This window comes from Pieris brassicae, chromosome 11, assembly GCF_905147105.1.
Source record: "Pieris brassicae chromosome 11, ilPieBrab1.1, whole genome shotgun sequence".
NCBI lineage: Eukaryota > Metazoa > Arthropoda > Insecta > Lepidoptera > Pieridae > Pieris > Pieris brassicae.
In genome coordinates this window covers 9,141,297-9,155,055 of record NC_059675.1, presented here as the reverse complement: position 1 = coordinate 9,155,055, position 13,759 = coordinate 9,141,297, and the positions used below count along the sequence as shown (strand labels likewise).

The window sequence follows — 13,759 nt, the reverse complement described above, 5'->3', positions numbered from 1 at the left end:
GTGTCTGTCACAGGAGGCTGATCACCTACTTGCTTATTAGAAAAAAAACAATTGATCACAAAATCCTAAAAGTTTGAAGTGTTTTTTAAAAATATATTTCTGAAATTCGTAATCAAACTAGTTACAGTAGTACAACTTGTGAATATTTTATTTTTGTTAAAGAAGTTTCAGAGTTTAAGAAGTAAACAGAATCCGAGTCCTTTGTTAATTACTATGTCATTAAAGACATCTGACAATGCTGTATTAGCGAGCAGCACGTGGCGCCCATTACATAATACAATAAAATTCAATTACTACACTATGCCGCGAATATATATTCTGTAATAAACGAAAGCTTTGTTTACATAATTGTCAATAATTCGACTTTGATGCATAATGCCTATAACTATAGTGAATTATCAAGAATGTTTTTATTGAAATTTGTCTCGAACTGTAAATTTGGTTTCTTAGAATATTCGAAATCTTAGAAAAAAATGATTATTATTTATATTAGCTGTAGTAGCCGATATACTAAATACGTCACGAAACACTTTTCACTGAATAAATAAAATATATGTACACCATTTTCAGTTGTGTGCAAAAGACACGGTGCAAAAAGTACGTAAAAAATGTTTTTCACTAGGAAATAATAAGTTTGGCAACCGTTCTTCTTCAGTTGCACTCTTCATTTCTGAAGGGTTAGTGGCGCCACAGAACTTACTCCTTCCAAAGGCTACCTTTCTTAGTAAGTTTTAATATCAAAATAAATTTAATTATATTCCTCAAGGGCAATAACAGTAAATTATTGTGAAAAAACAGTAAATAAAGATTTGCTTTTTTAGAAGAATTAGATAGATAACATTTATTTCTTTCTTGTAACACTCTCCTTATTGTCTTTAATTTTGGTTTAAGAAAGATGTTTTGTATACATTTCACTAAACTATTATTAAACTTTGACTATTTCAAAACCAAAAAGATATTTTTTACTCCTTATTTAACTTTATTTCTTTAAAAGTTGGTAAGATCTAAATTGTAGACATACAAAAGCAAACAAAATATAAAGGCATTGTAAAAACTAGAGTAAGTACTTGTAAGGGATCTATTTATGTGAAAATTCTTTAGTGTACAGTCCAAGTTACAAAAAAGTTTTTGATTTTAAATCAATAATACAGAATAATTTTAAACAAGTCTCAATTTTCTTCTAAATATATGTATCTTTATCTCACTTGTATTGCTTTACAAATATGTAAATGTGACGAAAGATTTTATCGTTAATTAAGACTGATCGAGAACGGTTAATATTTTATATTTAAATTAATAAATTAGGAATATATTACATTTAAGTATACGTGAAATACACATAAACCATAAAATTTTATTTAAGAAAAACACTTTTTGAACGGATTAAATTATTGTATTATTATTAAAAACTTATAATTATATCACCGTGACCACGCACGCTGAAAAGCACGCGAAACGTCGGAAAAAACATTTAGAATTATGTAAATAAATGTTTTTCTTAATGTGTAAAAGCTCTTTTAACAAAAAACAATAATATCATTTTTGTAAAATTTTGTTACTTTCCTACTGCCGTTAGACTGCAAACTTTGTTAAAATGTTAGTAGAGAATTAGTTTACATAACAACAACTTACCCTTTAGACCGCAAAACAAAATCTTATTCCTTGGATTAAACGCGATGACAATACTGCTCAGTTCAAGAGATAAAGCTTTATCATATAAGCTTATTCTGTACTTAAATAAACGTATATACGTCCCCTTATATTAAATCATGTTTATATTAATCAATGTCCCATAACTTTAATCTAAAATCCTTCTGCGTATGTTATAATCATCATCACCAATTTTTTGATCCATTTGTGGACGTAGGCCCTCTCCATTTTCCTCCAATACCCCCTGCACTACGTCTCTGCATCCACTGGGAGCCAACCTCCTTGATGATCAGTCCACTTAGTCGGTAGGCGGCAGCGCGGTCCGTTATTATGCCGAGGTCCCCATTCAAGGATCTTGCGGGTCTCTTCTACTTCTTACTCTAACTTTCTTGCTACGTCGCTCACGGCGGTCTTTCACGAATGGCTTCATTTCGTACGGGTTTGCAAAGCGAACATGGCACGCTCCATCGCCCGCTGTGTGAATCTCAGGCTTTCCGCCGTAGGTCGTGTGAGCGTTGTGGTTTCGGCTCCATAAGTAAATACAGACAGGATGCACTGATCTTTGATCTGTATCTCTGATCTGAACTTATCACAGCTTTTCATGCCTGCAAAATACGCCTTTTGTCTTTCGCAACACATAACACAACAACTTAGTTCTTTGTTTTATTCGGGTTATGCTAGATTGTTATGATATATGATAGCTTTTTATTTTTGATTACCTTTTGCCAATTACATTACATTACGTAATCAATTTTATAATTACATAGTGAGTGTTTTGCGCGTATTGTGAACTATTGAAAAGCCACAGTATTATTCATTATATTATCGGTTTAACCTGTCTTATGGTTCCCAAACTAATTTTCTCCATACGACTAACAATTGTGTGCCTTTCATTAAGTAGGACGCAGTAACGAGGAGTGTTCTCAGGGGTTATTATTTTATATTTATATATAAAATTGTGTATCCACCGAACTGTTGTTCTGGTACAACGTGATTTCAAAAACAGGCACAAATGGGAGTCGTAATGATAGACAACGCAACTCGCAACGAAAATATGGAAAAAGCGAATTAAGTGTCATTCAGCTAACAAGTTCGTAAAAAACCACATCACATCATTTATTCACAATTTGCACGAAAAACGCCCGTATTAGTAGGAAATAAGATCTTTGAAATTATAAAATAACGTTCTTTCATCTAAGTAATTAATTTGTGTGATATTCTATTTTGATCTTTATATGCAAGGAATAAGAGTTGTTGTATATGTGAACTTGAATGAATTGAAATGATGATGAATTTTTCGCTCTAGATGGTTCCTGAATGACAGATGCTCCTTTAAACCATACATCACGATTTGCGTATTTGCAGCATAGAATTATAGAGGCCCCAACAAAGAAACCGTCACGTATAATATAACTATCCTTAACAAGTCGTCATGCGTAAATAAGTCGTAAGTAAGTTTGGTCTTCTGTACATTCTCAGCTAATGTACTTTGTTTTTTGGTTTCTTAGAACAAATTGTGCCGGTAAATCTAATCTTTGAAGATGGGTGCTTGGAGTAATTATTTATTCAACGCGTATGTTTAACAATACAAAACAATTGGGTAACTTAGAAAATTAGTTTAATAGACTGCTTAAAGGAACCCAAATAACGTTAAGAGTATTCAAGACAGCATTAAATTATCACTCTTCAGTATCCCAGAAAATATTTTTTTTAACAAATGTAAAAAAAAATCTTATAAGGAGTGAGTGTCGCTTACAAGCATCAGTATTTCGTGGTTGTAGCTTAATATGTCTATATGATGTTGATCTTAATGGTGATGTCTACATCAATGTTTATAAAATGGGGCAACTTCTTACCTTTCAAATGGAAAGATGATAGGTGCTTTATCAACTTATTCAACGAGTCTGCTTTGAAGCCAACATGGATCCAACGTAATTTCGATTATATGTTTCACTAAAAAAGGAAATCACACGATTTTATTATAAATTCTCAAATGAAAACTCTGGCTTCTTGAACATAAAAATATAAAGAAGTAAACAGTTGATCCTGATATCAGGATCAGGATCCTAATGTCACGCTATAACGCAGACACTATGTCAAATGGTATAGATAAAAACAGTAGTTTAAGTACAGTTTTTATCTATTATTGACATCATATTTTATTTTCTAATTTAATTTAATTTTTAGTTGAAATGGCCGTGTCTCACGCGTTAAAAGTGGGCACCAAGAATATACATTCATATAATAATTGTTTTTGTTCCTGATAACAATATTTTTTTTCTTCTATTTTATTAGCGAATCCGATTAATATGTATTATCTTAACCACTCTCTTCTATATTTCATTATATTTCTGAAAATGACTTACTGAATACCGCTAGCAGTCACTATTTACTTACCTTCCCATTAGAAACCGTTATACGAACACGAAAAGTCTACTGACCTATAGGTTACCTGTAGGTTCAAAGTCCATAGTATATTACAACTTTGTAGCACCATAACCACATCCCCACATAACCGTTAAAATTTTAGCACCTCACAAAGCATAAAATCCTAACAAGGTCGGAACAAATTCAAGTTAAGGATAATTATGTTATCGTTTATGTGTACGACGGGGAAGTCAAATGGGCCTCACGCCGCGTCTCACTTGACAACTATATTACAGAGCTCGGTTTCACTCATAAAATTTAAACAGTTGCTATTTTTGTACATAATGAAAATTTATGAACTTATCTATTTAGAATTTTTACAATGATAGTAATTACTCCTTTTTATACAAATAAACGTAGTTTATTGTTACGTTTAACAATTTAACAAATAAAATAAATCAGTGGCACTACAACCGCTATAGGTTGGGCCTCAGATTTCTGAATCTGTTTCTGTCTCCTGTACCTGGCACACGTCGTCGACTATTTTGGGTCTAAGACAGGTCGGTTTACTCACGACTTATTCGACGATTCACCGTTCAAGCGAGCGCACATAGAAAGAAAGTCCATTGGTCACAAGAAAGCCGGGGATCGAAAATACTACCTCATGGATGAGTGGCACGCTGAAGCCACTAGGCCAACACTGCTCAAACGTTTAATAATTAGTTTTTTATTGAGGATATAATACAATATTAATTAATAAGGGTAAATATTATCCTAACGCATTTTGTTTGTGATTAGTTACAAATAATAATACTAGTTTTAAATGAGATCTACTATTATATATTTTTCTTTTTCTCCCTATTTAAATAGACAACAGGTACGGCAACAAAAATAGTTTGTGCTTAAACAGAAAATAATTAACCCTAAAAAATTATAAACAATTACGAACGCTTACACCATCGTAAACACAGGCATATTAACATACATTTCTACATCTAAACAATACCTAGCTTTCCAGTTCAACAAAATTTAAATTAACTCAATCGAATTATTAGTTAGCGAACTCCTTACTTCACACTAGTAGTAATAAAGAACTTCAACTATCCGAAGCTCTTTGTAATCGATTACGTCTCAAGCTTACACTATGCAGTGATTAAACTACGATTAATACCTAACCGCTCTCGGCGTCAACCGTCCTCGGTAACAATTTATCTTTCGCGTACGCTTGAGTTTGACGCATATAACAAAGGCCACCATTTGTTATGCAAAGTTACAGCGACACTGACGGTTTAAACTTCATATACTAATTGAGTGGTTCAAGGACCGACAGATCTTTTCCATTTCAATAATTGTTGTCAAAAGCCCGTACATTAAAAGGCAAACTTCTGATATTTCTTTAATACACATATAGTATAATTTTAACAATAGCTTTAGCTTTAAAAAAAGAAAATAATATAACGTTATAGGGACTTGCAATTAACATTTGCATTTTCTTATTTTTTATTTGCCTAATTTGTCCATAGGCAAATTTATGTATTTTATATGTTCTAATTATAGGTAATCAAGATATAAGTCGAGGTTAGTATTATCTGTAGATAATGCAATAATGATGTTGGAATGTAATTAAGCGAGCTGAATTATTGTGCGACCCCCTACATATTAAATAGTGATATATCATTGTATATAATGCCAAATAAGTATCCGCTTTGAAACAAACTTTACGAGAATTCTCAATTGTTGTTGTAACTTAAGCCACTAATGCACTTGTATAAGAAACGGAACAAACTTCTTTAAGTTTATTTCGTTTCATCCGCACTGCATCGACACATATTTGTGAAAGGAGTAGAAAAAAAATGTTTTTGTACGAAACCATTTATTATAATTTAACTTAATGTAGTTATTAGTAGCGGCTCTGTTTTTTTATTAGTGTTTCTTTAATTAACACTGTAATTGCTTAATTTTTTTATTTATTGATTACCATTATTTAAATCAATCAGAGTACAATGAAAACGATCCGTTCTACATACAAGAACATACTAATTCTCCAATAAACACAATGATGCAAATTAGATCTAGCACTCCTATCAGCAACAAAGCTCCAAATAAATGTTGCATACCCAGCGGTACAATAGTACTCGTCCTTTCGGCGCCCCTGGGACGGTTAAACAACTCTTTACTCCATTTTTCTATCAAGCCATTCTCAGAAACACTTCGTATTATGTTATTAAATCGGTTCAACAAAGGATACCAATTCCGAGCTAGAAGCTACACCGTACTTATAAAGGTTATCGCTTTCAGCAAAACAGTAAATCAATGACTCACCTCTCCCTAAAATTTGATCCTTATACATAGCTTGTCTTCGCAAAGAAACCACCGCAAAATTCCTTTCGTTAGCTGACTGCCGTACCCCCACCGAGAAAGATGTCGAGTTATATTTGTGATACAAATTAAACGAGTTCGCGTTATTAGTCTCAACATAGGAACGGTAAATCTCTCTGCCCTCCAGAGAAATGCCAGATTAAATGAAATCCGCCTCGCTACTATTTTGCTTCTCAAATTGTGGATGCATTAGGAAACTCCTTAAAAAAACGTACGATATCCCCATGTTGAAGCTAAAACATAGCCAGACAAACATCAAAATTCTGAACGTAGCCGACCGTGGATCCAACATAACGTTCCAACCGAGCAGCATACCAAATGTTTTTAAAATTAAATTAGTTGGCCACTTCGATACTTTACCTTCATTTTCTTTGTAATTCATTAAATGAAACAGTAAACTCACGGTCATTAGGCATATTAATGTAGCGAGCCAAGTAGACCTCTGAAATATTGTAAATACGTTATCCCGCGTAGCAGCTCAGCGGGCGCGAGGAACACACCAAGTCATTTCATCTTGAGTGTAACTTACTATAGTATTAAACCATTTACGAAGTGTTCTCGTGACTTCAATGTCTATGTAAAATAACGAGATCTCTGAGATAACTGAATCATTTCTAAGTAAACCATAGGCACCCGCCGCCGTTCCGTTCGAGTAAATGTCACCCCAATTTTCTTCAGTCTCCGACATACGCGTAATCAGTGTCATATTCGTAAATTGGCTTATGATTTTCACCAAATTTATCTCTCCGCCTTTTTGAAATTCGTAGGCGTCGTTCCATAATTCACTTGTTACTTTCCGCACTGGAGGCATCACGTATGGCTCTGAGATAACGACGTATGTTAATAAAGGGCATCCTCTCAAGTCTAATGGAAACATTTCCTTTTGTAATTCTATCTGACTTATTCGATTATCTTTAGATCTGTCTAAAATATATACTGATTTACATTTGCCACCGCAATTTATTTCGCTATATGGATTCCAAGAGTAAGAAATAATTCTAAATCTAACGCTGAATATAGGAGCACAATTACTCTCAGCAACTTAATGGCATGGAGTTCGTTAATAAACAATTTAGTTAGGTTTTCGCTGACTTCATTATTTTGTTACTCATACAAAACAATAGTCTTTGCAAATAGATTCCAAGTATGTAGTTAATAGTTTTCTAAGACCATCATATAATTTTTGGCCTTTTCACGAAAGTGTGAAGCGTTTGCGTGAGGGTAATACGGGGTTTTAACCATTATCGAATATTCTATTCCGTTGTGTATGGTTTGCAAGAGAAACTTTTTGGTAAACCCTTGAATATTTATTCCCACAATCACTATGCTACCGTAGATCAGAGATTTTTTTTCAACAAAATATTTTTCAGAAAGTTTTAAAACACATTAAGATGTTTTAAAACTTTCGTCCAGACCATTCGGCATCAGTAAAGGATTCACATTTTAAACTGTATACATCGTGCTGGCTAAAATAATATACCGAAACACTAAAGATAACATTCTATCATTCACATATATATAACGATCTATTAAGATTTTATTGTGTTTAAAGACTTTACAATTTGAACAACTATGTATTCGTGCAACGATATAAGGGCTGTGCAACTTTCTTTGTGGAGAATATTAATTTCATCGTGATTCCATGAAATCAAGATATTGGTATACTGATTAGCTTGAAAATGCATTTAAATTATTACTTATTTTTATCTATATGGGTTAGGCTAAATAACAAATAGGTACTCCCAATAAGAGAAATCACAATTTCTATTAAGATTTATTTTATATTTTTTACTTGATCGAAAAAAATTAAAAGCATTTAAAGTTTAAAATTTAAACGTTGTTGCTACACTTTTTTATTACATTAATAAATGTAAAAATAAAAATGAGAAATAAATTTAAAAGATTAGTAAAAGTGTTTTCTATGTGTATGAAACATTTCCAATTGGCATTTTGAAACAATTTCAATAAATATAAGCATAATATGCGTCTTAATTATTGAATAAGAGTCGTTCATTAGCAGTTTTAAATCGAGCTTTCATTAAATATAATAATAGTTTTTAATCCACCATTAAATACAGTTTAATCAACAACTCTGATTATAGTCGCTTATATGATCAAATATAAATTATTATCATTGCGATATTTTATTAAAAAGGATCACCGTATATTTTCCATCAGAAGTTCAACCTTTAGCGTTCCAGTGACTTACGACAAATTTCAATAATCCACTATTACATCTTATTGTCTTACACATAATTATGTGTCGTCTTAAGATCGTAATATTACCGTAGTCTTCAGGTTAACGATATGCTTTATTTTCACTATTTGCAGCTCTAATATTAACGATATTATCTTATTTTTATATGGTAAAGGTAAACTCAGAAACAAAAACCGGAATTTGTCAAAGCCAAAGTAAAAAGCTTGGCTGGTGATTTATTTAGTAGGAAAACTGTACAAAAATGGATTCTATAATTAAATTACATAACCAATTTGCAAACATGTCCTACAATACAAGACTCCATTGAGTAAAAAGCAATTCCATATTGTATGAAACTATCTGGCTTAAGTTCAACCGCACGAATGACTAACATTAACATCATTTACACTAACACTTGCGAATCAGTCGATAGTTCACAGTAAACTTACGCAACGCTAACTGTATATGCCATTCATACTTTACAAAGATGTCTCTATTTGCGGATATTACGAACGAAAATCTGATCAAACGATTTTATAAAACATTTATTTCACAAAAAAAGACAAAATACATCCAGCTAAAAAGCGACTACGGTTATATTGACTATGGTATATACAATTAACTATCTGATATGTCCGTTCCATACAATCCGTATGGACACACGAATCTGACGAGCGAAGTCGGGCGATCATATTTGAAGATGCCAGGAGTGAAATTATGTTTAAATGTTCTACTTAGTCCTTTTTTTAAACCAAGGTATCTGAGAAACTGACCTACGTATGAATGACCTCTTGAATAGCCTTAGCATGGCGAAGTACACGTTTAGTTCATTTATAAGCAACAGTTATTAATTGAGCTCTTGAATTATTAAAATGTAAAACATATTGTTGGAGTTTTTATTTAATGATGACTATTCGTTCGAGTTATCGAGAATTCGAGTTTCTTGAAATCTAAATTACGTAAAAGAATAACTCTGCTGTCTATAAATGTATTCGTTACATTAACTAATGCACTGTGCAGTGTATTAAGCTTACCATTCTTCGATACCATCTCCCTTAACTGGCTAGAGAGGCAATGGCTGCAAGTTTCGAACAGCGCCACCTATCTGTACCTTTGAACCGGTTTGATAACTTGAATGAGCCTGAAAAAGTTACATTAAATAAAGATAATTTTAGTAATTTCATAAAATCATAACACTTTTATGATAAAATTTAAATTATATGACAAAGTATTCGAAATATGTATATCAACTTTCAAATACATTATTTATCTGCTGGATAGAGCGAAATATTGCAAAGACTAACATCGCGACAACATTTCAATAAACGACATATATTGCAGCGAAGTTAATATATTATTGCAGTGGTTTCATTTTTTTTTTAAATATACCCATTTATATACCTGATTCGCAAGCTGTGCGGCGCTAGCATTCTGCTGATAACTCTTGTCTTCCGTTATACGAATGGTCCAACTTGATCATCAGCTTCATCACTAGTATCACTATAAAAATTATTGCTAGAAGCACCGACGCAACGTTACCTGGAAATATAAACAAAATTTTCCGATGCACATCAAGCTACAACTATTATAAGGGCGTTTTGTTTCTTCCCATTTGAGATTATGATTATTTTATTAAAATCTATCTAAATACTAAACCACCAAAGTAATGTAACTGCAATATACATTAAAACTTATAATCCCTATCCCTTGAATTGTATTTAAGCAAAATGTAGAAGAACAATTAAATGTTCTTATGAAATTCATACGTCGTTTAGTTGCAATTTTTTTTCTCGAGTGATAGCCTACTTTTCGGAGGTCAAAAATAAAACGACATAATTCTTGTAGGGAAATATTTTTAAAAACACTTCTCATGTATAACTTACCAACAATAGTTGCGAAGAATTCACATTCTGGTGGTACCACTATGTTATCAGTCGATTTAGGATGGTACCATTTGGTTCTCATTTCAGGCTCGTGGCCATAATATCCAGGGTAGCTTCCAGATACCACTTCATATATACGTGTGCGTGTGACCTTCATAGTCTGGATCTCTTCCTCCGTTGTGTGCGATGGCTCTGTGTGTCGCGTTACTGTCGGTGTAAACTGATTGCTTGTATGCGTGTTCTCTGAAGAAATAATGTTATGTTACAATTAATTTAACTATTCTATAAAGTATAATGTCGTATCAGTACTGACAGTTGCTAGTAGACGGTAGCTAATGGTTAAATAGCTATAAATACCCGCGCTGATACACAATAAGCAATTAAATGAAATAGCTTCACAACCAGAAACAAAATATTATCTATTTATAGTTCAATAATAGTATTTTTATTAGGATACCTCCTATTTAGTTAAACAAACATTTTAAAAGTGCAATAAAATGTAGGCTAGTTTTATGTTGCAGGTATACGAACTTTATAAGATGTATAATTCTACCTTCTGTAGGAGTAGTGCTCTTCTCTGGAGTACTAGCGGTATCCACGATGACCGCATGCATATTATCGTTATCTGGTAATGTGGTGCGGTCGCTTTTAGTCGTTCCGGTACCCTCTATTGCTGCCTCGGTGAACCCTGAGATAGCCTTTTCCACGTAGTCTGTGGCTATAGATGTAGTAGCTGAAGTCATACTGGCAGTGCCACTTATACCAGCACCGAAAAGGGAACATCAGTCAGTAAATCAAAATTTTCTTTATAGCCTGGGATGTGAAAATGTAAAATGAAACATAAATAAAATGGAGGGATAGACTTAGTATTTCAAATATTAAAATAAAATCCAAAGGTGTTAGAAACGTACATATAGTACTAAAGTTGCATGACAAAATGTTCAATGGAATAGACGCAGCTTTCTACCACACACTTAGACCCCATGGGAGATTTTATAATAAATCAAATAAATTATTTCACAACTTGTCAAAAAATTAACAGTCCAAGGTACGTGGTAATTGGGTGTTCTGGTTCCGTTATCTTTTCTCCGTTAGATCCTGAACCTTCAATGCTTCATTAATTTACCGCTTAGGGTACCCTGAAAAGCTATGTACATGCGTTAGAAGTTATACTTCTTTAGCGTAACCAGATAAAAATCTTTTTAAAAATTTAATCTTTCGCCTCATTCTACGTTTGTTCCGATTACGACACTAACGGTAAAAAAAAGTATTTAATACATTGAAAGTTTTATTATAACGCATTATCTCATTAAATAAAGTTTATTTAAATATAACAAAAAATTGTTTCTACATAATTGACATTTTTTATTTTAATATGTATGCTAAGTAAAAACATTTTTTTTAAAGGTTCTTTCCATAGTTCCTTATATCAAATAATATATGAGGCTTATATCTAAAACGTCACGAGAATTTGATAAAATGGTTACGTATATAAAATGGGTTAAGTTTAACGACAAGTTATATTTAAAAGCTAAACACACAAATTCAAGTTGTTTTAGGTTTAATCTAACTATAATCTGTAACTAATCTTAATTATATCAGGAACGCTCTACGGTAAAGGCCTCCTCCAAGGCTTGTCTTCTTTATTTTGTTATAAAACCCACATAGGCCCGACGTCGGTCCAGTAAAGCAGAGAATGAATTTTTAATATTCATCTATTGTGTTTCCGAGGCGCCGGACTTTCGATTGTATTGTATTTTATGCCTCCTAGCGCTTTCTCTATTTCCGATATTTTTCTTCATATGAAGTGTTCCAACATTGTAGGTTATTATATAAATACAACAACAAAATATAACAACGGAACAACTTGAAGATCTTTCCTTTGTGTGTGTGTAAGCATTCTTTTGCTTGCTTGCATAGGGTCTCTGTTCTGCGTAATTGTTAGTTGTCATTTTCCGGCGAAATTGAGAGATTTCTTTTTGTTGTTAGTATTTATTGGTGTATTTTTAATATCAAAGTTTATTATTTCGGCTCTTACTTACTCTATTGTAGCTCTTTCCTTATTTGGAGAATTGATTGGGGATAGTCCTTCTCCAAATAATATGGTGTATCTTTTAAAGTTCCTTTGTTGAGTATACTTATTTTTCTACCAAGTGGTAATTAGTGGAACTAATGTAACAACTATAGGTGGTTTTTCAGCCCTTTTCCTATTCTTCTGATGGGTTCTAGGTCTGTTTTCTACACTGGAATAGGATTTCTCGATTTCTTGCAGACCAAAAAACACCAGATAACGTTGCCTTGCCTGTTTTTCGTAATACATAGTATATTATTTGTTCTGTACCCTTAATTTGCCATTTTTATGATTTTCTTCTAGAATAGTGAATTTTTCTTCTAAAAAATGTTTTCTGTTCATCAAGCTTGTGTGTCGCCAATAACTGCTCCATTTTGTTGTAAAAATATGAAATTTTAATATTTCACTTTTTCTTTAAATCAATGTTTGTAATATTCATTATTTCGTATTTATCCTACTAGTAGTGCCCTCCATATTCACCTTTGGAAACTTAGTGCGCGGATTAATTCGGTAGAATGATCAATAACTCAAAATTAAGGTAGTATAGCTACTTCCCAGTAGATGGCGACAGTACATGTTAGTTTCGAAGCAATAAGGCTAGTACAGCTACTGCCCGTTAGATGGCGTTAGTAGTTCCATCAAAGTATTTGAAATTGCGAATTGGATGGCTCAGGAATATTAGCCCAAGTTATATAGGTTATATTTCAAAATTTTCACTAAAATAAAATATGTTTATTATGGAACATAAGATACAAGTATCACTTATTCCACGTCATCAAATAGGTAGATATGCCTACTCATCGGCAAAGAAGACAGAGGATGTAGGCCGAGAGAAAACATAACATTGCGGAAAGGACTGTCCCAAAAACACATCTGAGGAAAAGTTAGTAAAAATATAAATAAACCATCCAATCCTAATTCATTTTTCTTACAACCAAGAGACGAAGAGGAGCAAATGTTTTAAACTTATTTTGGTTTTCTGTTTATTTAATTTTTAAAATTATTACTTTGTATGTTTGTAAATACTGTATATTATTATATTCTATAATTTTATTGTATTACCTTTGTTCAAATAATTCGTTGCTTCGTTGGTTTAATTGCGTCCTTAGGCTGAAGGCGTTAAATCGATTCCAATAAAGGACATTTCTATACTTTAATAGTTTAAGATGTCAAATTAAATACATTCTTGGATATTTGTCTTTTATTACAAAA

At 32.5% G+C, this 13,759-nt stretch overlaps 1 protein-coding gene and 1 pseudogene across 1 annotated transcript in view; both read right to left on the bottom strand.

Moving 5' to 3' along the window:
- The window catches only part of LOC123716485, a 32,789-nt pseudogene extending 25,151 nt beyond the window's left edge, over positions 1-7,638 (bottom strand).
- Positions 7,639-9,656: 2,018 nt separating this feature from the next.
- The window catches only part of LOC123716484 (cell adhesion molecule 4-like), a 36,217-nt gene continuing 32,114 nt past the window's right edge, over positions 9,657-13,759 (bottom strand). The window contains 1 exon segment of the mRNA XM_045672248.1: positions 9,657-9,734. Within this exon segment, the coding sequence (XP_045528204.1) occupies positions 9,657-9,734 (78 nt within the window).